The following is a 25,247-nucleotide window of genomic DNA, read 5'->3' on the forward strand; positions in this document are numbered from 1 at the left end:
TCTGCCTCGCTGTCTGGCAGCACCTTTCAGGTTAAGGGGGTGGTTGTTTCATCTTGCTAGGGACTGGATACGGTCCACTCTGTCAGAAACGGATGTTACGAGACAGTGGTGCCCACCTGCTGTGGCATTATGGTGTCCTTTTAAGCTGGATCCACTCCAGACAACATCCTTGTTTGGGTTGCCTGCATTCTCACAGGAGAATGCAAGAATAAATCAAGAGGTACTTCAGTTCAACTCTACAGTGACTACCTTGGTATGCTAAGCACTGATCATAGTGGATATGCACTGTTGGGAGTGTGACCTTGAAGCATGGCTTCAGTATAGCATTCTGGTTCAAAGGGTCCAGAGGGAAAGGGGGTCAACAGAAAATATGCAGAAGAGGGTGTAAGTGTAAACATCATCTGCACAGTCATGTGATATGCATAAGCCACTGCTTCTGTTTTGGAATGGATGCACAGGGCATGGATGAGATTCACCATGCATGCAGGACTGGACCATCACATAGCAAACAAAGCATATTAAGGCCAAGAAGCACAAATACAGACGTATACCCCCTTCCCCCCTCCATAGCTCGAACCCAGAACCTCTCTCAGACATATCCCCCCTTGCCCTCCCTACAGTAGCTGCAACCCGGAACCCCCCCACTCGCTAGAAGCCGTATCCGTCACCCTACAGTAGCTGAAACCCAGAACCCCCCTCCCGCTAGAAGCCAAAGTCCAGGACAATTTGGTCTTCGAAGATGGCGATGAGCAGCATGATGGTGAAGCCCGTCAGCATTCCCAGGTTCTGCAGGACAAAGTGTCCCAGCTGGCAGCGCTTGTGCTCCTCGCTGTCCCCATGGAGCATCTCTGGCAACTGCACAGAAAAACACAAGTTGGCATTATGAGGCCACAGACGGAACTCTACACACCGAAAAGGACCAGGCACGCGATTAGGAAGGGAATCTCCTGAAGCTTGCATTGTATTCAAGAAAATATACAATAAGTCTTCACTCAACTTACCATATCCACCAGAGCCACGTAGAGGAACATGCCGGCAGTGATGGCAAAGATCCAACTGGTGACGTTGTGTGTGTACTGTCCCACAGCGATGCCTATGAGCATGCCAAGGTACGCCATGAGAGCAGACAGCAGGTTGTAGACAATAGCTTGCTTCACACTCATCCCTGCTTTCAGCAGCACTGCAAAATCACCTGGAGGGCGGCAGGCAGAACAACATGTGGTTAGAATAGAATAGATTTACTCTCATGTTCCGAAGGGCTGGGTATCAAAATGCAATACTTTTACAGTATCGATCGACAGACAAGTTTCTAAAAATGCGGTGTCTTTAAGTATACAAATTTCAATACTTAAGTAGTTAATTTCATCAGCATCAGTGAGCCAATACGCATGTTTGCTCCAAAAATATAAGGCTGGTGATTGGCCGTTTCTTCTGTTCAACCAATGCAAAATGTAACAAAGCCACTAAATGGCTCATATAGCACACACAATGAACATAACTCTGCCAAGTAAGGTATCACAAGAAGTAATGTTTTGGTATCAGTATCGAGGTATCGGTATTGGCCCCGGTATCAAAACATTTCTAAAGATACCCAGTCCGTCCTACATGCTCCTCTATCACACCAACACATTGATGTAGACATCAACAAAACAGAAAAGCTGCAAATCCAGATGCCGTTTCATACTGTGCTTTTATTCTCGTTTGCCCAACTGGATGTCCTGGCTGAGCCGTCACTGGTATACAAATGAGATTCCCATTCAACACTGGTTCAGACACAACCACTTTGTCAGCAGTCTCTGTAAGTTTGAGAGACAAGAAGGAGCTAAATGCTTAAGACAGCCTGCTCTTTCAAAGAAAACATTTCTTAAATCTCCCTTCAAATGCACTCAGAGATGGCATGTGTGCCACGTAGCAATCTTCAATCATCGCCAGGCCAGATGCAAGAAGAAGCCCAAGTCTCAGCGGAAACACCCTGGATTTGGAGAGAGAAATTAATGGAGGAGAGAAAAAATGGGGTGGCCTACATTTCCTGCGCAGCACAACGAGTGGCCTCTTTTCCTCACTAATTACCACAATGAATATATTACCACTCTGCTCTCATCCATCAATCAAACGCAAATAACGGAGGGAAATGAAGGAGGCTGAAGAGGCAGGAGAAGCGGGCGGCGCTGTACACACCTCACACCACTGCTGCTCTACCCCCCCCCCCCCCCCCCCCCCTCCTTTCAGCCTCTGCTGCTTCCTGCGTCTGCGCCCTGGTTCTACTCTGTCACGCCGCTCCAAGACGCCTGCCACGGCGACGCTGGGTGCAATTAACACACCCATCACTGCCAATTAGCTTCATGGCGGGCGGTTAAAGAGCTCTCATCATCGTCGTCTCTGCCTCCCAGCTGCCGCTCGGGGAAGCTTTTGTCTTTTTGGTAGGCGGGTGAGGGGTGCACTTGTCAAACCACTGGCTCCGTCTGACACTCTGGCCCTACAGGGGTTATGTGGATAACGGCGGTGGTGGTAGTGAGGGGTACCAACACACTGGCGCCAGTCAAGTGAAAATGGGAAACGACACAGGGGTGAATGATCTCGAGAATCTTCACGTGCCACTTTGGCAGGAGGCAGGATTTTGTGTTACAGTTAACCATCCAACCAAAGCATCAAAATACAATTATGCGAAAATGGGGAAGGGGGGGATCACAGTTTTACAAGGGTGGAGCCTTCCAGATAAAGCCTTGATGGCAAACCTTGTCAAGCCTACACCTTTGAATGAATGACTGCAATCTTCAAAACAGTTCCTTGTGGAGTTGGCTGAACTCTCTTATCCCCCTCGCATTCTTTTATCACTGGCTCATTCCACATTTGTAAACGTTGAGACAACAGAACCAGTAAGACACTATTAGTCAACACGGGGGGGAGGGGGGGCAGGCAGACAAAAACACTCCCTCTCATTGTCATGTTTGACACAAGTCTATTTATCAACCGCACAAACCAACATGAGCCATGAAACCCTCACTGCTGTCATAAGAAGCCATTAGTACTGATCTGGTGTGCATGGCCCTGTATGCTTTCCCCCCCCCCCCCACACACACAGCAAAGACTATGCTGTTGTAATCCACAGCTAACAGACTTCTGGGACAAGAATGTTCACTGTGGATGAATAAAGAATTAAATGTCAACAGGCCTTCCCTCCTTTGTTACAGAGAGCGGATGATTGGTATGGAAACTGAATGTACTAGCAGCTGTGTGTGTACAGGTATGTGTGTGTGTGCAATGGGCAGTGAGTGGCAGGCACTGGGAATCACCTCCATTGACAGGCCATTTGCTCTGTAGTGGTCAGTGACTCTGGCCTTGAGAAGCAGCATTGTTAGAGTGGCTGAATGAGTGAATTGTAGGATGAGTATGGGGCTAAAGAGTCGATGCTATTAGTTGGCATTTCTTTCACTCACCCAGTTCGTGAGGTAACTCGTGGCAGAACACGGCGACTGATGTGCTGATGCCGCCTGTGATGTTTGCGCTGAATGCGGCTCCTAGATCAAATAAAAAAATGTCAACAACAGATTGAAACGGTCGCTGCCACAGTGAGGGCAGGCGTTGCCAATTCAAAATATTTTCACTTGTTCATTGGTTTATTTGGACCTGGAACCCAACGGACAAATCACTTCTGTTGGCAAGAAATTATGAAAGAAATTATTGAATACATCCTGTGGTTGGAATCAGGGTATTTATGTTGGAGTATTTATTGAATGCAGCCTATTGCATATTGATGGCCGAAGAACAAAACCTCATATCTGCGTAAAAAAAGAGCCTGAAAAACCTCATATCTGCACTTTATGAGGCACTAATACCTGGTCAGTATTGTTAACACATAATATAGTAATATAGTCCGAAAACAGTGTATTGTATTGGGTATCCTTAAAGAATAGCATTCTGCAAGAAAAAAACACTTTCTCCGAAATAAAAAAAATTCCAGATAGGAGGTTTTGTTCTTCGGCCATCGATATGACTTAATTGTTAAAGCTAGAACTATGGGACACGGTGGATACGAAGTACAGTAACAACATGTCACCTATGGCCAGGCCGTCACTGAAGTTATGCATGCCGTCTCCCATGATGACCATCCAAGCGATGCTCGCGATGCCGGCATCCTTCATCTCCTGGTCGGAGTGGCAGTTCCCGCCGTGCGAGTGGCCGTGGCCGTGTCTCTTGGCCTGCCGTCCGTTCTCCTTGCCGGGCAGCTGGGGGCTGTGCTGAGGGTCTGCAGGTGCCAGCGGCGTCTTGTTGGTGGGAGAGTCTGGCGGATGGAGCTCGGTGAGCTGCGTGTCGTTGTGTCCGTTGTCGCAGGAGATGACGCTGCTGTCGCCGCCTGGGGAGGGGTGGGGGGGGGGGGGATACGTTTTGGAACATTTCTTTACATCAGAGCAATGACGATGACAGACTCTTTTCTACTTCAACAACTGGGGGCAGACTGTTCTTGCTCAAACAACAACACTGTGAAGGGGAATGCCACACATTTTAAGAATTCTACCTGTTAACTTAAGCCCTAGCCATATTTTCAGAAAATTCGCAGAAAAATACATATACAATACAACGATTCGATTCGATTACGCTTCTTCAGGCAACGATTCAATGCATCATGAAATCTCTTCATTTGACCACGGTTCGATTCGATTCGATTAATTTTCAATACATTTTCTATCAGTTAATTCCCCAAAATAATTTGAATACACAAATGTGGCTGGGGGAACTGATTCACTCAGCATGAATGAACTATAGGTCAATAAAAACAATACACAAAAAAATAAAAAAGTTTTATTTATTTTTATTTTTAAATTTAGATTATAATCAATTCTAACATTCAAATCGATGCATCGAATCAAACACATTAGAATCGAATGCATTTCGATTAATCGATGCATCGTTACACCCCTAATTCCCAGTGTCAGAAATATTGTGTCTGTTACTATGCTTATGCTTGAGTAAATTGTAATGAACCAAAGGAGAATATAAATTATTACTATTATCATTAGTCGTTTTTGTTTTCCATCTTTGACGGTGAATAACACCATTGTAACTGAGGGGTACAATTCCCTGACTGTATTACTAGATATGATACTTACTACCACTACCTTTGTACTTAATATTCGGCCACCCAGTACACGGCATAAATATATTATGATGAACACTGTCACGTAGATGAAACGGATCCAACACAAATGTACGAATTAGAAATAGGTCTTTATTTCTACACAGCGATGGTGTGTAGAGCAAGCACTTAATCAAATCAATCACATTTATGAATGGAAATTAGTATGCACTTTTATGGCAAGAGTATTCGTCGGTATATCAATAGAGAATGTCCAATCTCTGAAGGCGCAGGTGGTACATATACGACCTGGAATAGTTTAAGGAATAACAGCAATGATACTTTAATGATTATATACTGGACACACTAGGGGGGGTTAATCCGGTCGCTTGTAAGCCGACAGGAGTAGGAGGGGGGGGGGGGTAGAATCCGGCTGCCTCATCCGGCCAAGGGTATCCCAGGTGAACCCACTGTAGTGCCGTTCAATGCGCCGGCGATCCTTGGACCACAGATGAAAGCAGGTGGACTCTTTGTGGGCCGGCGTCCTCCGGTCCACGGAGGAGAGACGTGAAGCGACCTCGTCTTGCAGAGCGTCTCCTCACCTTGCGTCCTCTCCAGGGGGGGGTTCCAACACACGGCAGTGTCGGGGGTCTTTATCCATGGAATAATCAAAGTATACAAAGCATAATCCGTGCCTGGGAAGGCGGGCTGTCGTCGGTAGAATAATCCGGTATACAGGTCCACTCGCTCGTCGGCTCTGGGGCTCCTCGGGTGCAGCTTCACGTGGGGTCAACCACCCTGGATAAGCAGCCAGTTCTCTGCCCGAAACGATGGGGTACTGACTACGGTAGTATTCTCACCGCACGAAGCACTATATATTAACAGACTATTATTAGCTTAATAGACTACGTCCAACTCGACGATATAGTGCCAAATATGACTATTCAAATATTAATATACACGATGTCTCAATACCGATGGTAGGCGAACTTGGCCTTACTCCCACACGTGGCGTCGCGGGGAGGCTTTACGTCTGTGACTCTATTGGAGGGTAAGAAACTGGACTGAAAAGAAAGTCCTACTTTAGTAGCGCAGTATATATACGCACTATGAACAAATAGTCCCATTAGTGGTGCGGTAGTCAGATTCCTACGCGGAACTAGGACTTGTTCGTACATGTGGAGCGGTACGTTTGAACTGGGTCTGAGGGGTATGGCAGCCTGGCACCAAGGTCTCGACCAATAGTAGAATGGAGACTATTATGGGATGTTCAGTAGGCTAGAATGGATATTCAATGCATATTGTACAAGGAATATACAAGGGATATCAGGGAATATTAGAGAATATACAAATACAATTAAATATATATATATAAATAAATATATATATTCGGTTTAATCTGGCCCTTCACAACAACCATACTAACATTAACCAAAAGTGAAACACACATTGGCCTCCTTGAGATCAAGTGTACTTCAAATCTACGCAAATGAACAAAAGGCAGATACTTTACAGGTTTTTTTGTAGATACAGTACTGCATTTTGCCATCTAGACATGCAATATGAAATATAGAATATCAATCAGGCCTATGAGGCGGCTAAGTGGCGCAGTGGGCAAGGCGCTCGCCACTAACGCAGGAGATGCTGGGTTAGAGCCCAGCTCTCGGCGTTGCTACCAGCTTGGCTGGTCGTTCATACTAACACAATTGGCAGTGTTAGGGGTGGGAAAGCTGGTGGGTGGGGATTGGACATTGTGGACAGCGTCTCCTACAGGTCGGTTGGTGCGCCTGTACAGCAGAATCAGGAAGTGACGGGGGCAGCGTGAGCCTCCCACGCGTTACTCCTCGCCACTGAGAGATTGCGCTGTTCAGGTGAAAAGATGCGACAGCTGCCTCCTTGTGTACCGGAGGGGACACGTGATGCAAGGCTTGGTCCTCACTGCAGCCGACCAGTGGGATGCATGGTCTAGCAACGTTCGAGACAGGGGAGGGGAGAATTGAAGGGAGAATTGGCGAGGCCGAAATTGGGATGGGAGAAAAATAGAAAAATAAGGAGAAAAAGTGGATACAAAAAGAAAAGAATATCAGGCCTATAAAATGACCTTATTATGGCCAAGTCATATCTATCACATCTATGGATCTGGCCAAATCGCCTCTTTCCAATGGCAGAGTTAAATCTGGATTTAGTACCACCAGGCGCCCGGTATAGGGCAGCAAAGACCGTGAATGAAATCTACTACTGTATGCTCCGCCATTTTTTACTTTGTGTTACCGCAAGTCTAAATCCTCCGATTTCCGATGCAATGCGCAAGATTTTTATAAGCTCATATTTAGCTAATAACACTTAAAATCATTGCTAAACAAACATAGTACTGAAAATATACACTTTGACTGCAGTTTTGATAGGGTTAGGGTCTTTACTCTTGGCTACATTTGAAAAAGAAATGCAACATTACTTAATACGGACTGTATTGATCTATTTATGACGTGAAATAAATCTTGGCCCGGTACTTAAGAGGTTAAGTCAGTATTTGGGGGGTAGGGGGGTAAAGGATCCAAATATGGGAGATGTGGGCTATTGTCTTGATCAGGCAAATTAATGTAGGATTCGAGAGATATTCTTCCATACAGACCTTCCTGAAGGCAAGTAATAGACATAGTTTAATGTTGAAAATGTTCCAGTTTGCAGACTTTATTTTCTTACACAGTATTTCTCTTACTTGGTTTGCTGAAGCAGCCCGTTTACACCACACAGAAGAACAGGTAAACAGCACCCCTTCTACTCTGCTCTTTATTTTCACTCCTAATTACGAGTTCCGACCAATGACACAGCTTATCTTTGCAACACAATGTCTGACGCTGCATACTGGCTAACTAGACAAAACTAATAAAAATTGTCCTAGTGAATGAAGATATTATGGATACCAATTGTGAACCACTATTTTATGAAATAAAATGTGGCCACCTATTTTCTGCATCTCATTGTTTCATGCAGATGTGGGCAAATTTAGTTGGGAAAAAAAGTATCTTTGGCTGCACTCAAACCACACCCAGATGAATGTGTGAACGTCAGCAGTGTGAACCCCAGCCAAGCCGGGCCTCTTACCATCAGCCAGTGGCTTGAGGTGAAGCCACTCAGCATCTGAGCGGCGGTTCAGTTTATGATCTGACAGCTTCCTGCCAATCTTGGCCTCCTCGCTTCCCTTCTTCCTGCCACACACGCTGCCCTGTGAAAGAGAGGGGGTGGGGAGACGCTATTCAGCTCTGTGGAGTTTTTAAGACACCCGTCCAGCACCAATGGAATTACTTGTACACCTGCTGGCCTGGGACGGAATCCTGACCAAGTGGCTAAGAAGGTCCCCTTAAAATGGGAGTGGCTTCACACTGAATACATTACAACCAGCTTCCAGGTCCTTGATCCAGAAGCATCAGCAGGTGGCCATCTGTTCTGGCTTTTTGAGTCAGGGACCTGGATATGTTTGTGGATCTTTGGGCCCTAGTTGGCCATCTTTAGCACCACTGAAAGCTTACAGCTCACAGAGTGTCCCACTACAACTCTCCTTAAATATTACAGAGATGTGGACTGTTCACTTCAATTTTTTTTATTCACTTTTAATTCACTCGCCCTGGTTGAACTATAATGCGGTCAACAAAGAAAAAGGGAAATGTCGTGCAGCGGAGCGAAAATGGAGAAAAACAAAAACCACCATATGCTGTGATATATACAAAGATGCTTTAACTGCTTATAATAAAACCATCCGCTTAGCAAGGAAAGACTACTTCTCTAAAATCATTACAGAAAACGCTGGAAACCCCAGAATCTTTTTTTCCACTATTAATCTACTACTCAACACTGCCCCTACACCTCCTCAGTCATCAACGGTTAAGTGTGAAGAACTTGCACTATTCTTTAACAACAAAATAACCTTGATCAGGGCCAGCATTACCGTACTCATGATGGAAATAAAGCTGATTGCAGCAAACCGTGCAATGTAACCATGAGAAGATTCACATGCATCACATTAGATGTACTCTGCAAAACTGTCTCAGAATGTAACTCCTCCACCTCAAACATTGACCCTATACCTACAGCTTTCTTCAAACGGGTGTTTAATAGTGTTTCAAGCCCTGTGCTAGATATCATAAACACTTCCCTTAGAACTGGTATTTTCCCAGATGCCTTTAAAACAGCAGTTGTAAAGCCATTACTAAAAAAAACCTAACTTGGATACCGGTAGTAATGTAATGGCAAATTATCATCCAATATCCAACCTACCATTCATTAGTAAAGTACTTGAAAAGATAGTTTCAGTTCAAATAAATTCCTTTCTTGAAGAAAACAACATCTTAGAAGAATTTCAGTCGGGATTCAGAAAATATCATAGCACTGAAACTGCCCTCACCAAAATAATCAGTGACCTCAGGCTAAACTCTGACGAGAATAAGATCTCCATCCTTATCCTGCTAGATCTCAGTGCAGCATTTGATACAATCGATCACGATATTCTAATCGATCGTCTTGAAAACCTTGTCGGTTTCTCAGAACATGTGCTAGGCTGGTTTAAAACATACATCAGAGGGAGGAAATTCTATGTTAAACTAGGAGATCACATGTCTGATATATACGACAACAACTATGGAGTTGCACAAGAGAGTTGCTTAGGTCCTTTACTCTTCTCCCTTTACATGTTACCGCTGGGCGATATCATCAGAGAACATAATGTAGATTTCCATAGCTATGCGGATGATACACAACTGTACATATCTGCTGAACCAAATTATACAGCGATTAGCTCCATTACAGACTGCTTACTGGCAATAAATAAATGGATGAGTAAGAACTTCCTGAAACTAAACGAGAACAAAACTGAAATTCTAATTATCGGCCCCAAAACTAAAAAAGAAATGTTAATAAAGAACCTGGGAGGACTAACCCCTTGGATCAAATCTGAGGTCACTAGTCTCGGGGTTATCATAGATTCAGAACTGAACTTCAATTCTCATATTAGCAAAGTGACAAAAACATCGTTCTTTAATCTCAGAAATATAGCAAAAGTAAGACTATTTATTAATCAGAACGATGCTGAGAAGCTAATTCATGCATTCATATCTAGCCGGTTAGACTACTGTAATGCACTTTTCACAGGTCTCCCTAAGAAAACCACAGAGACTTCAGCTAATCCAAAACTCTGCAGCCCGACTGCTACCTAGAACCAAAAGGAGAGAGCACATTAGTCCAGTCTTAGCTGCTTTACACTGGCTTCCTGTAACATTTAGAATTACTTTAAGGTCATTCTCCTTACATACAAAGCTCTAAATGGACAGGGACCTAGCTACATCGCCAACACTCTAATAAATTACACGCCAGCAAGAACACTGCGATCATCAGCTGCTGGACTACTAGAGGCTCCCAGAAACAGTCAAAAGAGGATCGGTAATGCAGCCTTTATCAACTATGCCCCAAAACTGTGGAACAAACTACCCCAAAACATCAGGGAAGCCAACTCGCTAGACATCTTCAAAAGACAGCTTAAAACCCATCTCTTTGCTCAGGCATTTCAATGAAACATCAGGGATATCCTGACACAAATTGTACTTACCTGCACTATTCTTACCCTGCCTACTTTTATACACTGCCTATCAAATTCATGTGTCGGTTCTATGCTAATTTGATCTCACTACCTCCTACTGTATGCACTGTAATTTTAAGAGAACTATTTTATCACACTTTTTACTTCTTACTGATGCACTGCTCTGTTGTATGTTCAATACCCTGTTGTATGTCCGTTCTATTTTATAATTTTTAGACTATTTTTAAACTGAATCATTTTAAACTATTTTTATTATTTGTATTACTGAATTAAACTGTAAACAGAGAGCCTATTGGGATGCTAGGTCCTAATGTGAAACACTGATTTACCATACCTTGCTACCTGTTTTATGCTCGCTTATGCCTGTATTTTTTACTGTTGTGAAGCACTTTGAACTGCAACCTCTGTATGAAAAGTGCTATACAAATAAAGTTATTATTATTCTTTGTTCTCTACATTCTGATTCATGAATGACCCGGACTTTTTGACCTGCTCCAAATCTACTCTACTAAAACAACTGAATTAAAATTATTAGAATGTCTTTATATGAAGGAGGGGAAGAACTTTAGACAATGGAAGTAAAGCCAATAGCTTATCTTTTAGACGTATTTCACAGTCATTGCTGCCACCTTACCCCTTGGTCTTTGAAGTGCTTGAACATGCCGATGCAGTGTTCAATGATGAAGAGGAGGTAGATGCCAGCCAACGCCGTAAGGCCCTTCCAAACTCCGTCAAATTCCACCAGCCAGTCCTCTGGCTCCTTGCTCTCCTCACCCTGTTCAGAGTGGCTGTGGTTGTGCTGCCCCAGAGACTGTGTGTGGGGGGGGGGGGGGGGGGGGGGAGAACTATGTAATTTTCAACAGGATCTGACACAAAATGAATTCCCTGAATCTCCCCTAGGGGATTAGGAGGGGACGCTTCTATACTTTAGGCAAGTGGCTTGTCCTTCCGCATTCCCGTTTTGCGCTCTGATTGGCCACGCACGTTTCATGTGACATGTGCGCCAATCGTGGGACGGCACGTTTTTAGACGGTTAAGCTTAGTTGGTTAAGGTTAGAGTTTGTCTTAGAGCATGGCGATAGAACGCCAGGTAGTTTGCAGGCTGTTCGACGCGGAAATGGGCAAAGACACAGCTCGGCACGCTATTGGGCGCACATGTCACATGACCAGAAACGTGCGTGGCCAATCAGAGCGCAAAACGGGAACGCGGAAGGACAAACCACTTGCCTAAAGCATAGACGCGGGAATGGACACTTGACACTTGACTTGAAAAACACTCCTGCCTCCTGCCTATATAGTTAAGTGTGACAAGAGAATAACTGTTGGATAACAGCAGCCATGTGGGTGAAGGGGATATCGGAGGATGATTGCACGGAATTGTGCGAGTGTGACAACACACAGGGGGACAGATTGTTAACACTTTGAGTGCCAGCGACGAGATTTATCGTTAGTTCATGCCAACCGTTGAGTGCCAGCCGACGAGAGATCGTTTTTAATCGTTATTTTTTTTATTATCGATTTGAATTCATATTTCATCAATCTAGTCTCACGTTAGTGCTGCAAACTCTCTCTGAGCTCCATTGGGAAAATACCGCCCCCTATCGTCTCTCCCTGTTGTACTGCACCCCATTGGATTTACTGGGAATGGTTAAACAAAGTGACTAAAGACGGTAGGGGTGTAACGGTACACGTATCCGTACTGAACCGTTTCAGTACTGGACCTTCGGTTCAGTATGCGCTGTGTACCAAGTAGGGCTGTCTTAAATACTTCGAAGTTTCGTTCGATGGGCATGGGATTCGAATATGAAACTAAAATTTGATTATAATTTCTTTTAGATATGATTATAATTTATTTTTTTCAAAATCAACTCTGCCTCTCTTTGTTAATTACAACAAGCAATGCTGTTTGTTATTTAAAGGTGACATGCATTAAAATGTCTTTTTTCAGTGTCTAGAATTGTATTATAGTAATAGGAGTTAGTATCAATGTGTCTGTGTGTCTAAATACCATATTGGCGGATTGCCGTCATTCAGGTCATTCATTTCCTGCTCCATTTTAATCAGGTCATTCTGATTTGACTCGCATGGTGACGTCACGTGGCGAGGATGGAGCGGATAGTGATCCGATTGGCTCTGTGGTTGTAGCGCACCAAACGGGGTTTGACAGAGAGCGAGTGAGAGAGAGAGGGAGGGAGAATCAGATAGACCCTCGCGACAGAGCACACATACACACACGCGCGTCGCGCTGTCGTCTCTCGGTCTGTCTCTCTCTCTCTCTCTCTCTCTCGATTCGGGAGCATACTAACACCCCGTCTATAGCTGTAGCACGCGGCACAGTGGAAGACTTCCTCAAACGGGAGAGGGAGAGAGAAAGAGAAGGGGACCTGCGTATCTCACACAGGCAGCTGTGTTTACACAGTGCTCTCTCTCTCTCTCTCTCTCTCTCTGTCTGCCACTCGCAGACTGTGTGGATGACTGTCACTGAAAGTGCTTATGGGCGGAGCCCAGCCAATAACAGGCTGACATTTTGAGTCTGGAAAATTATGCTTTTGAGTACTCCATTAGAAATATAAAACAATGATTTTTTTGTTTAAATAAACCTTACAGATAGACTCACAGGAATTGTGTAAAGTTGCCCAAATAGTGCTAGGAATAGCAATGCAGGTCCCCTGTAAGATGAGGTCGTTCTCTGCACTGGCAGATGTGTTCATTGTGCTGCTTTTATAAAGCCTCAAACAATATTTCATGAAAGCAAAGTGTTTTGTTTGTCTAAGATATAAAAAGGTTTAAACTTTACAGCACGGACAAAGTTGAACAAAGTGCTGTACAAGTCCCACAACATTAAAAAAAAAAAAAAAAAATCCTATTTTTTGAATTTTTTATTTCGAAGCTTCGAATTAAAATCGAATCTCAGCCCCGAAGCTGCGAAAAAAATTAAATAAATCTAAGGTCAGCCCTAGTACCGAACGAATGCAACGGTACATTAACCACCAACGGAACGCACACACACACACACACACCCTCTCTCTCTCAGTGCGTGAGGATTGGTGCTAGATTGAGAAGGGGCTGTCTCTCGGAGATCAAATTAATGATAGTTTGCGGCATATAAAATGGACATTCATACACAGCAACGCGCCTCCAAACAGGTGTGATAAACATGATATATTTTCCTTGGCATGAAACAGGAAATAGTATTTACCATTAGGGACCTGCATAACTAACTTAAGGACGATTTGCCCACCGGCGCGACAGGGTTCGAAATTAACGGGGGCTTGGGGCATAATGCCCTTGAAAATGGACAAAATGGGGGAGCTCCCGTAGCTCACCGCGTATCTCGGCGCTATCTCGGCGTCGGGGACAACCGTGCTCGTCACGGATCTGGGGTACACAAGTTCGATTCCCGGACCCGCCGTATTTTCTCAGAGTGTCTTCCCCTACATCAGGGGTCAGGAACCTTTTTGACTGGGAGAGCCATAAAAGCCAAATATTTCTAAATATATTTCATTGAGAGCCATATAGTATTTTTAACGTATAATAAATTAAATATGTCTTACTTTTAATGCGACTTCTGGTGCTGCATGGTTTTGCTGATGGCCTTGTAATCTGGTTCATACGTGGTGAGGTTGAGCTTCATGCAGGCGTTGAGGCTTTCATCAGTTAAACGTGAGTGTAGGTTGGTCTTAATGTTCCTCATATGCGAGAATGACTGCCCACATGCATATGTAGAGCCAAACATGGTCAATACGGCAATACTCACGCTGCATTGTGTGGTATGTCACAGGAAGCTCGTTCCAAGTTTTAAGAATCAGCTGGTCTTCAGGTTGAAGATTTTTAATTTCTGTCCACTTGTGTTCCCTCGCCAGCTCTGCTTGCTATATCTTCAGCTACAGATACTATTGGCTGTATCTTCAAAACTAATTTCTGTTTACTTTAAAATGACACAGTATTATTAAAGGGGAACTATCTTATAAATGGCCTTTTTCAGTGTTTAGCATTGTTTCCTAGCTATGTGGACTTATATTAATATGATCTATGTCTCTAATTCTCATATTGGCGCATTCTTCAAATTCTCCTCTCACAATATTCACCCTCACTGAACTGAGTCATCTGAAAATGTGCTGATTTGTGATGTCAGAGAGACACCGCTGCATGTTAATGTCAAAGGCCACACAGTGGTTTAGGAGCCCAGCCTCAAAACAGCTTAAGATCTTCAGGTAGAAAAATGCTGTTTTTGAGGACTTGATTAGAAATACAAAACAATGAATTAAAAAATATATATAATTACAGAGGTGTTCCATAAACTCACAGGAATTGTGTAAAAGTGCCCAAATAGTGAAAGAAATAGTCAAATAGTTCCCCTTTAAGAAATATCACAAGTATAAAAAAAAAAAAAAAAAAAAATTTACTAAAAATATTCTGGGAGCCATATGCTGTCACCAGAAGAGCCATATATGGCTCGCGAGCCATAGGTTCCCGACCCCTGCCCTACATCCTATTCAACCTGTTTCTGTCGGTCATGCTTGACCAGAAAAGCGATAAACGCTAAAAAAAGTTTTAAAAAAAGAAAATGGACAAAATGCCCTCGAAAATTAGTTAAGGGGGGCACTTAATGCCCCCGACAGTTTACTAATTATATATATATATTTATCCGGTAATGGAGCGTCTGTGTATCGTACGGTTCAGATGACGCGCAAATAAAAAAAATCATTAGGCGGAGCCGGTGTTCTGCACTGGCTGCAGGCAGCAGCAGCAGCAAGTCAGTTTGTGTAAAAATGGCACGCACAATATAAATCAATCTTCATTACGACTTTAAAAACATAGCCATTAACATTACATAGGCCTACACACATCTTGCCATAGCGTTAGCAGTTTGTAAACACAACGCACGTTTTAACTATGGTAGCCCGACGCAGCCCGCAAGCTAATACTTTACAGTCAATGAAATGTCACCGTAGCTACTAGCTACTGTAGCAGAGGAGGAAATGGGAGTCTGAGAGGCGGGGTGTTTAAAGACAATGATAGGCGTTTATTCAACATCCAAGAAGGCTAACATACAACTGTGTTTTACTAACTCCAACCGGGACTATTGCCGCTTTCGCGCTGCTTGTTGATGTTATGAACTCCTCCTAACGTGACCGGAGCTGAAGGTGCCACACGCTAAAATGTGTTTTTTTTAAATAAAAATTAACGTATATCGAACTGAAAACCGTGACCCCAAAATCGTGATACGAACCAAACCGTCCATTTTGTGAACCGTCCCACCCCTACCGTTTATCATAAAAATGCAGTGCCCCCGAAATACAAAAAAAAGCCCCTGAAAATCAATTAAGGGGGGCAAAAAAAGCCATTGAAATTTTTTTTTAATTTCTAACCCTGCGCGACACTGTATATTCAATACAATATATATAGAATTAAAGCCCTATTTGTTGCCTGTCGATTGCCGTCTCAGGCGACAAAATCCATTCAGCGGTTCTCAAGTTACACGCCGATATGCGAGGCATGCGCCAAAGTACATGGCACAGTTTAATTTTTTACGAATACCACCCGCGACTCCAGAGGCTCTAACTCTGTCAATCATTTGGCGATCTCGAAACATTTTGGACAGGGGGTTGTAACCAATGTGTGTGGCTTTCCAATGATACCCCACGTGGGGATCAGCAACTCAGGGATCTAGGTGAAAAGTCACAAGCGAAAACAGGAAGTAAAAAATTCGCCAAATGCATTGGAGTCTATGATTTTTATGAAATTTGGACATGTACTACACAAGACTTCAGGCTATGGACCCAGTGTGTTTTTTCAGCCATATATACTTTTGGATATTGCAACTACTACAGAAAAACGTACATAGGGGGGCGACTGAGTGGCGCAGTGGGCAAGGCGCTCGCCACTAACGCAGGAGATGCTGGTATCGAGCCCAGCTCTCGGCGTTGCTACCGGCTTGGCCGGCAGTCATACTAACACAATTGGCAGTGTTAGAGAGTGGGAAAGCCGGTGGGTGGGGATTGGACATTGTGGACAGCGACTCCTACAGGTCGGTTGGGTGACGCCAGTACGGCGGAAACAGGAAGTATCGGGGGCAGCGTGAGCCTCCCACGCGTTACTCCTCGCCACTGAGAGTTCAAAAAAAAAAAAATGTACTATGGCGCGACCCCGGTCAGTCGCCTTTGGTTTAGCTCCGCGACGATTGTGCTCATTTTTAGCTATTATGTTTGTTTTTTCGACTTTTTTTATTAAATCATCACTGGCGGGTATGTCATACGACCGCCAGACACTTATGGACCTAAACTCCGGACTCAAATTGGAGTTGGGAGACACTTTATGCCCAGAAGGGCTAACAGAAATCAAGCGGGAGAACGGCAACAAAGGAAACGGCAGAAAGAAACATAGAGGTAGACGAGGCGGTATCAGACTTAGATTAAAAAGATCTGCTTACCGTCCAGCAATTCCATCCATCTTTCTGGCGAATGCACGTTCGTTGGAGGGAAGGATGGACGACTTGAGAGCGAGGGTACGATTCCAACGGGAGATGAGAGACGTTAATATCATGTGTTTCACTGAGACATGGCTCAAGCCAGCAACGCCGGATAACAGCGTCTCTCCATCGGACAATTTCACCGTCCTGAGAGCAGATCGCACGGCAGCCTCTGGGAAGAGCGTCGGAGGTGGGGTCTGCATCCTCACGAACAATCTCTGGGTTAATCCCAAGGAAGTACATGTCCTCTCAAGTTCATGCTCCCCAGATATGGAACATCTCCAGATCCTGTGTCGCCCGTATCACCTACCCCGTGAGTTTACCGCGGTCATTTTATCCGTCGTGTATATTCATCCACAGGCAAATACCGGCAAAGCGCTGGGGGAATTACACGACCACATCAACAAACAGCAGATCAAGCACCCGGAAGCCGCGACGATAGTGACTGGTGATTTCAACCAGGCAAACCTGAAAAAAGTGATGCCGACTTTTTTTCAGCACATTGCCTGCTCCACAAGAGGGGGAAACACACTCGACCACTGCTACACCCCGTTCAGAGCTGCCTACAAGGCTGTAGCGGCTCCGCCACTGATGGGCTCTGTAAGCGCGAGCGATCACGACTCCATCTTTTTAATCCCAGCATACAAACAGCGATCACGCGAAGCCGTCGTGTCACGTGAGACAAAAAAGTGGGCTGACGAATCAGAGGCCGAGCTCCGTGACGCGTTCAAGGATACAGACTGGGACATGTTTGAAGAAAGCGCCAGTGACGTCAGCGAGTATGCTGATACCGTTGTAAGCTACATAACAACAGTGGCAGACGGCATTGTCCCCACAAAGACGGCGCGGGTTTTCCCAAACCAGAAACCTTGGGTGGACAGCACTATAAGATCAGCCCTAAACTCACGCACCACGGCTTATAACCTGGGCAGAGAGTCAGGAAATATGGAAGAATACAAGGCTTCAGTCTACACTCTGCGCAAGGCTGTTAAACTTGCTAAGAGGACATATGCTGAGAAACTGGAGACACAAATGGCACAAAACGACACAAGAGGCTTGTGGAGGGGACTGAAGACAATAACTGACTACAAAGTCAGCGCCCCCGCAATGGGGAGCGACGACGCCTCTCTAGCGGACAAACTCAACTCCTTCTACGCTCGGTTCGGTGTAGACAGTGTCGCCGCTAGCCCTCTGGCTAGTGACGTCACTGGCGCACCGGCTGTTGTGGAGGGGGGGGGGCAACCGCGGGGGGGCGGGGGCGCTCTCTCGTTGTCGGAACACAGTGTGAGAAGAGCATTTATGCAGGTGAACACCAGGAAGGCTGCAGGCCCAGATGGTATAACAGGACGCATACTTAAGTCCTGTGCAAACCAGCTTGCCCCGGTGTTCACCGCCATATTTAATCAATCCCTGGCGGAGTCAGTAGTCCCTGCCTGCTTCAAGATGTCTACCATCATCCCTGTACCGAAGAAACCCTCCCCAACATGTCCAAATGATTACAGACCGGTGGCACTCACCTCTGTGGTCATGAAATGTTTCGAGAGGCTGGTCAAGGACCACATTTGTGCCTCTCTCCCCAGCGATATGGACCCTATGCAATTTGCATACAGGACAAACAGGTCCACTGATGACGCTGTCTCCCAGGTACTGCACAGCACTCTCTCCCACCTTGACCGTCAGAAGGGGGGCTATGTGAGACTGTTGTTCATTGACTACAGCTCAGCGTTCAACACCATAGTCCCCACCAGACTGGTGGACAAGCTGATCGAGCTAGGCCTGAGCTCCGCCCTGAGCGCCTGGGTACTGGACTTTCTGAGTGAAAGACCCCAGGCGGTCAGGGTGGGGGGTCAGACCTCCAACACCATCACCCTGAGCATCGGGTCCCCCCAGGGCTGTGTTCTAAGCCCCCTGCTGTACTCACTCTACACACACGACTGTGTGGCCAAGTTCAGCTCCAACTCCATTGTGAAGTTCGCCGACGACACGGTGGTGGTGGGGCTGATCTCGGACAACGACGAGAAGGCCTACCGGGAGGAGGTTGAGGTACTGGAACGTTGGTGCCAGGACAACAGCCTGCTCCTGAACATTGGTAAAACCAAGGAGCTGATCGTGGATTATAGGAGAGGACAGCGGGAGACACACACACCACTGAGGATTAACGGGGCTACCGTGGACAGGGTGAGCAGCTTCAAGTACCTGGGGGTCCACATCTCAGAGGACCTGACATGGTCAACACACATAGGCACAGTAGTAAAGAAAGCGAAGCAGCGCCTCTACCACCTGAGACAGTTAAGGAAGTTCAGAGTATCGGGGAAGATACTTCAGTCCTTCTACTCAGGAGCTGTAGAGAGCATCTTGACCGGAAACATCACTGCCTGGTATGGGAACAGCACGGCACAGGACAAGAAGGCCCTACAGAGTGTGGTGCGCTCAGCCGAGCGTACCACGGGTATTGCGCTACCTCCCCTGCAGGCTCTATACAACAAGAGGTGCAAATCCAGAGCCTGCAGGATAATGAAAGACCCCCACCACCCCAATAACAGCCTGTTCCAGCTGCTGAGGTCAGGCAGACGCCTGCGAATTCTAGAGACTAAGACGGAGAGGCTTAGGCTAAGCTTCTTCCCCCAGGCCATCAGAGCCTTGAACAATGAACATCGAGAGACACAGAAACTGAACTATCCACACACAAGTACATACACGACACGCACGCTGAGCACGCTCACACACTAGCAGCCACTTTAACACTCATGCCGCACACACGCACACTTATGGCCAGAGGAAAGGCCACTTAAAATAGTATAACATCAGGAACAGTGTATTGCACTACTAAAGCTAACTAGCATGTCCTATATGCTCTGTAAATACTAATGTACAGATACCGAGATGGCACACCATGTACCTGTTTATTGCACTGTTTTATTGGATTCTATTAATATGTTGTACCACTGTATTTTATTGGATTCTATTATATGTTGTACCACTGTATTGCACATCGTCGCGGGCAAGACCAGCCGCATTTCATTGTATACCTGTATGCCGTGACAATTAAAACTCTTGAATCTTGAATCTTGAATCTTGAAGCTGTTGCAGTGAAAAGATGCGACAGGCTGCCTCCTCGTGTACCGGAGGGGACACGTGATGCGAAGGCTTCTATCCTCACTACAGCCGACCAGTGGGAGGCATAGTCTAGCAACGTTCAAGACAGGGGAGGGAAGAATTGGAAAACACGAAATTGGGATGGGAGAAAAATAGAAAATGGGGAGAAAAAGTGGATAAAAAAAACGTACATAGGGGGCAGCCGGGTAGCACAGCGGACTAAGCGTCTGTCTACCACCGCAGAGACACTGGTATCGAATCCGGCTGTCAGCGGTGCCTCCGGCTTGGCCGGCCGTCATACTGACACAATTGGCTGTGTCAGCGGGAGGGAAGCCGGTGGGTGGTAATCTGGTCGTTGTAAACAGCGACTCCTACAGGTCGGTCAGGGCGCCTGCACAGCGAGGGAGGGAAATGGTGAAGGTAGTGTGACCTCCCTTTGGTTTGCGAAGAATGTATGCAGTCCTCAAAAACGAAAACTAAAATGGCCACTTTTGGGGGCGCCTGTTAACACATTGAGTGCCACGCCCCTTTGGCCATATATGGGCTAGAGTGACCTTTTCAAGCTCAGACCCATTCCCAATGATAACGTCAGGCTGGATGGATGAGAAATTAATGGATATTGCTAATAAAAGCAAAAACGAGAAAAAGACGAGAACTCGTCATTGGCACTCAACGCATGGCGAGTTAACACGACTAATCTCGTCGTTGGCACTCAATGTGTTAAGAGGTTAACCATGAATGCCAGTGTTATTTGAAATAACCACTTCAGCCTTGGTTTTCAATGTAAATGGTAAATGGACTGTACTTATATGCAAAGCGCTTTACAACTTATGCCTCACATTCACCCATTCGCTCACACATTCACACACAGAAGGCAGAGGAAACCATGCATGCTGTGTGTCTTGCTCAAGGACACTTCGACATGCTGCCGGAAGGAGCTGGAATCAAACCAGGAACCTTCCCAGTACCAGAAGACCGCTCTACCTTCTGAGCCGCTGTCATTTTGGCACACTCCAGGTTTGAAAACGTGCCTATAATTTCACAATTTTCTCAGCAATTGAGCAGTAAACGGATTTCACCATTGAAATCTACGCTAATTGTACATCATAACCAGCTAATTGTACATCATAACCAGCTAATTGTACACCATAACCAGCTAATTAAGTGGGCCCTGGTCAAGAAGGCAGCATACAGAAAATGTTCGCAAATAGAACAACATTAAACTTTGATTGCCGGAAAACGCTTTTTCACGTCATTCAGAGCCATGCTAAAGGTGCCGAGGACGCCGTAACTCGTCTTTGATATCAATATTTCAAAAATCTGTGATCGAAATCATATTTTCTTTCCGGAGCCCTGAGATGTGCTGGTGGGCTCCCACCAACTGTCTAACGGTTCGAGAGCGCCATCTGGTGGCCGATCGGCAGATCGGCCAAGAGGGAGGGGCGCCCCAAACAGGAAGTGCTCATCCATATGAGCTCCGGGCACTCGCGTCCGGTAGCCGGACTCCATCTCAACACACTGGATGATCAATCGCTCGCCCTAACTCAATAAACAACGTTATTTGGACGTATATAGTATTATACAAGCTGGAAATGGTTCATCAGGATAAACATCCCATAATCGAAAACGGTCTACACCACGCTGATCGTCCAACGGCGCGAGGAAGATCCGGTAAGATTCAGCGTTATTTTTGAACGTGTTCCATATAAACTGTTATGATGAACATATGACCCACACTAGATGAATGATATAACGCTGCCCACGGAATTATAAACGATCCCCCGCCCATCCGGTCATCATCAGATCATACGTAGATCATTCTAGAAGTACGTCCAATTGAAATTTTTTATATCGCCCCGATTGCCATCAAACTGTATTTCATCATCAATATAATGCATTTGGGGCTATAGATCATGTTCTGGAGAAAGCTGCAGAAAGAGATGAAAAACATACTTATACATTAGACCATACTTTACTATGAATATGTGAATGAAAAAGTTTAACGTTGCTATACAATGAACAATACATATAGGACTTTGAATGGGCCCTAATAATGGCAATGTAGCAATAGAATTTAAAAAGTTATAGCCATGCAAAGAAGGGGTACTTCTCCATAGACAAATAGAGCTGGCAATCTATGGTATATCATGAATTTAACCCATGGCAATCAAAGTGTTAAAACAAACACTAATAAATTATAGTGGAAGTTGATTCTGATTGGTTGGTATGTGTCCATTAAAAGTTGATAATGTTGATAACAGTGTGGACTCTACATAATATCGTGCAAACTAATGTTGGCATTATGGTTGCTTTGTGTTAAACAGCATGGTTAACAGAAAGCTTAAGTAGCTATCTAGCCATCCGCAGTGAGGGGGGGGGATTAAACGGCTGGATAGCTACCTAAGCTTTGTGTTAAACATACGGTTAGATCATATTCACTGCAACCTTATGCAACACTAGTGGCCATAATGCCTGCTAGCATAACATTAGCTTTCTAGCTGATGACAACCAACAACAAACCAGTTCCAGGTATCAGCAGATTCCAGAGTGTCACAAGTGTTAATGTTGAGTGCAAAATGCATGGAAACATCAATAAATTCTCTTTATTTTAGATTAGATTTTTTATAATGTGAAAATGTTTTTTAAATCTTATTTTACTTTGTATAACTCCCATAAGCAGGATAATGCCCTTGGAGCTGCATATTAACATATTTTAATGGCTTTCCGCCGGACGGTTCTCTGCCTCAACCATTAAAATATGTTAATATACAGCTCGTCGGGCATTATCCCTTACTTAAATAAAATACAATGGCAGGTAAACAAGTTGTTCACCCCTAATTAGGGAGCATGTTTTGCTTGCAGGATACTTTCCTGGAATGTCTTGTTTGATGTAGCAGACAACTCGGAATTTGGTAATGAGGAGAATTAATTTTGTTCTCAATGGACCAGCCCCTTATTTTACAGTTTGTTGATCTGGTTCACCTGTAGCACTACCCCCACTGAGAGCAGAGGACACCAACTGGCAGAGTTTGAATTCTATTTACCAACCAATTAGTTGTGGCACTATAGCTTAGAACAGATATAGATTGGACAAAATGATCTTGTTGTAAGCGGGAGTCTAGTTTGCTTGTACGGTTCAACCAATATTTGTGAACATGAACAACCCTCTACAAAATCTAGAATTACATATAGTTTACAATATAGAAATCTCTTTAAGGTAGGGGTAGGTTTATACATGAGATACCAAGTTTTTAGGAGTGCCGTAACAGCAGAATACTCACGTGCGGCAGCAGGTGAAGCAGGGCGTCGCCACTGAGCGTGCCCACCGCCAGCGCCACCAGGAAGGTGAGGAGGAACTTGAAGCAGGACTGGTTCAGGATGGGAACCAGTATTACACCCAGCAAAGACAAGAGACTGATGATAGTGATGGAGACAAAGCCCCATAACCACACCCAGGCTAGAGAGAGAGGGAGAGAGAACAGAGGAGGGAAAAAGGGGGGGGGGGTGAGTTTCTATACTGCTCATGAAGTGTGACGATTTGCATAGCACCGATTTGACTTCTGCACTTCATCTATAACATTTGGAAGCTTGGTAAATGTATCACCTGACAGTTACCACTTTTATCAAGTACTCCACAAGGGTATCAGAGCAATCATTTCACAGCTGGTACAGTCTCCTTCCAGAATCAAAAACTAAATACTTTGATATAGGGCTGAGCGATAGGAAAGAAATTCACAACGTATCACATCTGGAATCTTTCCTGATCGATATATATCACGTCTGTTCACATGTGCAAAATAAAAAGATAAATAATCCAATTGCTGTTCTGAACTGCATGATAATATCAAACCAAAACTCAATGTATTTATTTTCAAATAAAATCCATATCGACTCCTTTTGAGATAATTCTGAGTTAGTATGTGGTTGTCATCATTCATTTAGTTGATGTTTTTAATTTCATCACAATATTATAAGTATCAATACAAATATTAAATGATGGCCTAACCCTACTTTGAGAATAGCTCCAAAGGGGATGATGATGATGATGATGTCTGCAAGATATTACTGATTCAGTAATAATAATACTAATGATATGCTCACCTTACCAGACAACACTGAGATGGTCTGAAGCCACAACAGAGCACACAAAGTATGCATACAGTATATTAATGTTGTGGTCCTTACAATTTATTGAGCAAATATAATTTTGTCATTGCATTGCCAGTTCAGTATATCAATAAAATAGGTACTTCATTAATCCCCTGAGGCTGAGGCAACAATTGGGGCCAGCCTCAATTCTAGGCAGAATATGGGGCTGCAATGGACCACAACTGATGGCATGCCAATGTAATTACTCTGCAAGGAGCAGCATAGCAGTGTCATACAATATTCACATTTAATTTCCGCTGTTTGCCTAATAAAAAGAGATAGAGATATTAAATTCAGCATCTGACCCAATTCATTTCCTGAATTATATCAATACACATATTATAGAATCCCCAGATTATATTATTAATTATATCAATTCTCAATTATTGCATTCATATATTATTTTGTTTTATAAACCTCATGGAGTTGTGATAGATTATTTGAAATAGCGAGAGGTAAGCATGTCAAATGTTGGCCATATAAAGTTAATCAGGCTTCAAATTCTTGAATAAACTACACTGAACAAATAGCCTATAAACACAGCCATATTTCTCATTGTCTTCTTTGCTCAGCACTATACTAGCTTTATTATGTTCAGTATATCAATGTATCAGTATTGTATTGTGTGATGCATATCATGCTGTGAGGTCCATGCCAACCTGCAGTCTTAACCAAGTACACAGTCACATTGGAGGTAGTTCTACACAATGCTAAAATAGTGCCAACCAGGGAAGTGTGTGGCAGGCTTTACACTGCAGATGTATCCCCAGTCAGAGCCATAGAACACTGGCCCCCATTCTAGCCCTGCACCACCAGTGACTGATGTAACGGTGGTCACTAGGTACTACCAGGCACTTCACTGCTAG

At 44.5% G+C, this 25,247-nt stretch overlaps 1 protein-coding gene across 3 annotated transcripts in view; it reads right to left on the reverse strand.

The window, feature by feature from the left end:
• Positions 1-683: 683 nt before the first annotated feature.
• slc39a10 (solute carrier family 39 member 10) overlaps positions 684-25,247 on the reverse strand; it is a 112,067-nt gene continuing 87,503 nt past the window's right edge. For all 3 annotated transcript variants that reach the window (XM_084310356.1, XM_084310357.1, XM_084310358.1), the window contains 7 exons: positions 23,514-23,689; positions 11,299-11,475; positions 8,180-8,300; positions 4,058-4,354; positions 3,438-3,518; positions 1,002-1,192; positions 684-855 (listed from right to left, as the gene is read on the reverse strand). In XM_084310356.1, coding sequence (XP_084166482.1) covers positions 703-855; positions 1,002-1,192; positions 3,438-3,518; positions 4,058-4,354; positions 8,180-8,300; positions 11,299-11,475; positions 23,514-23,689 — 1,196 coding nt within the window. In that variant the 3' untranslated portion in view covers positions 684-702. The remainder of the gene's footprint in view (positions 856-1,001; positions 1,193-3,437; positions 3,519-4,057; positions 4,355-8,179; positions 8,301-11,298; positions 11,476-23,513; positions 23,690-25,247) is intronic.

The sequence above is a fragment of the Notolepis coatsorum genome, assembly GCF_963971535.1.
Source record: "Notolepis coatsorum genome assembly, chromosome: 3".
Taxonomy (NCBI): domain Eukaryota; kingdom Metazoa; phylum Chordata; class Actinopteri; order Aulopiformes; family Paralepididae; genus Notolepis; species Notolepis coatsorum.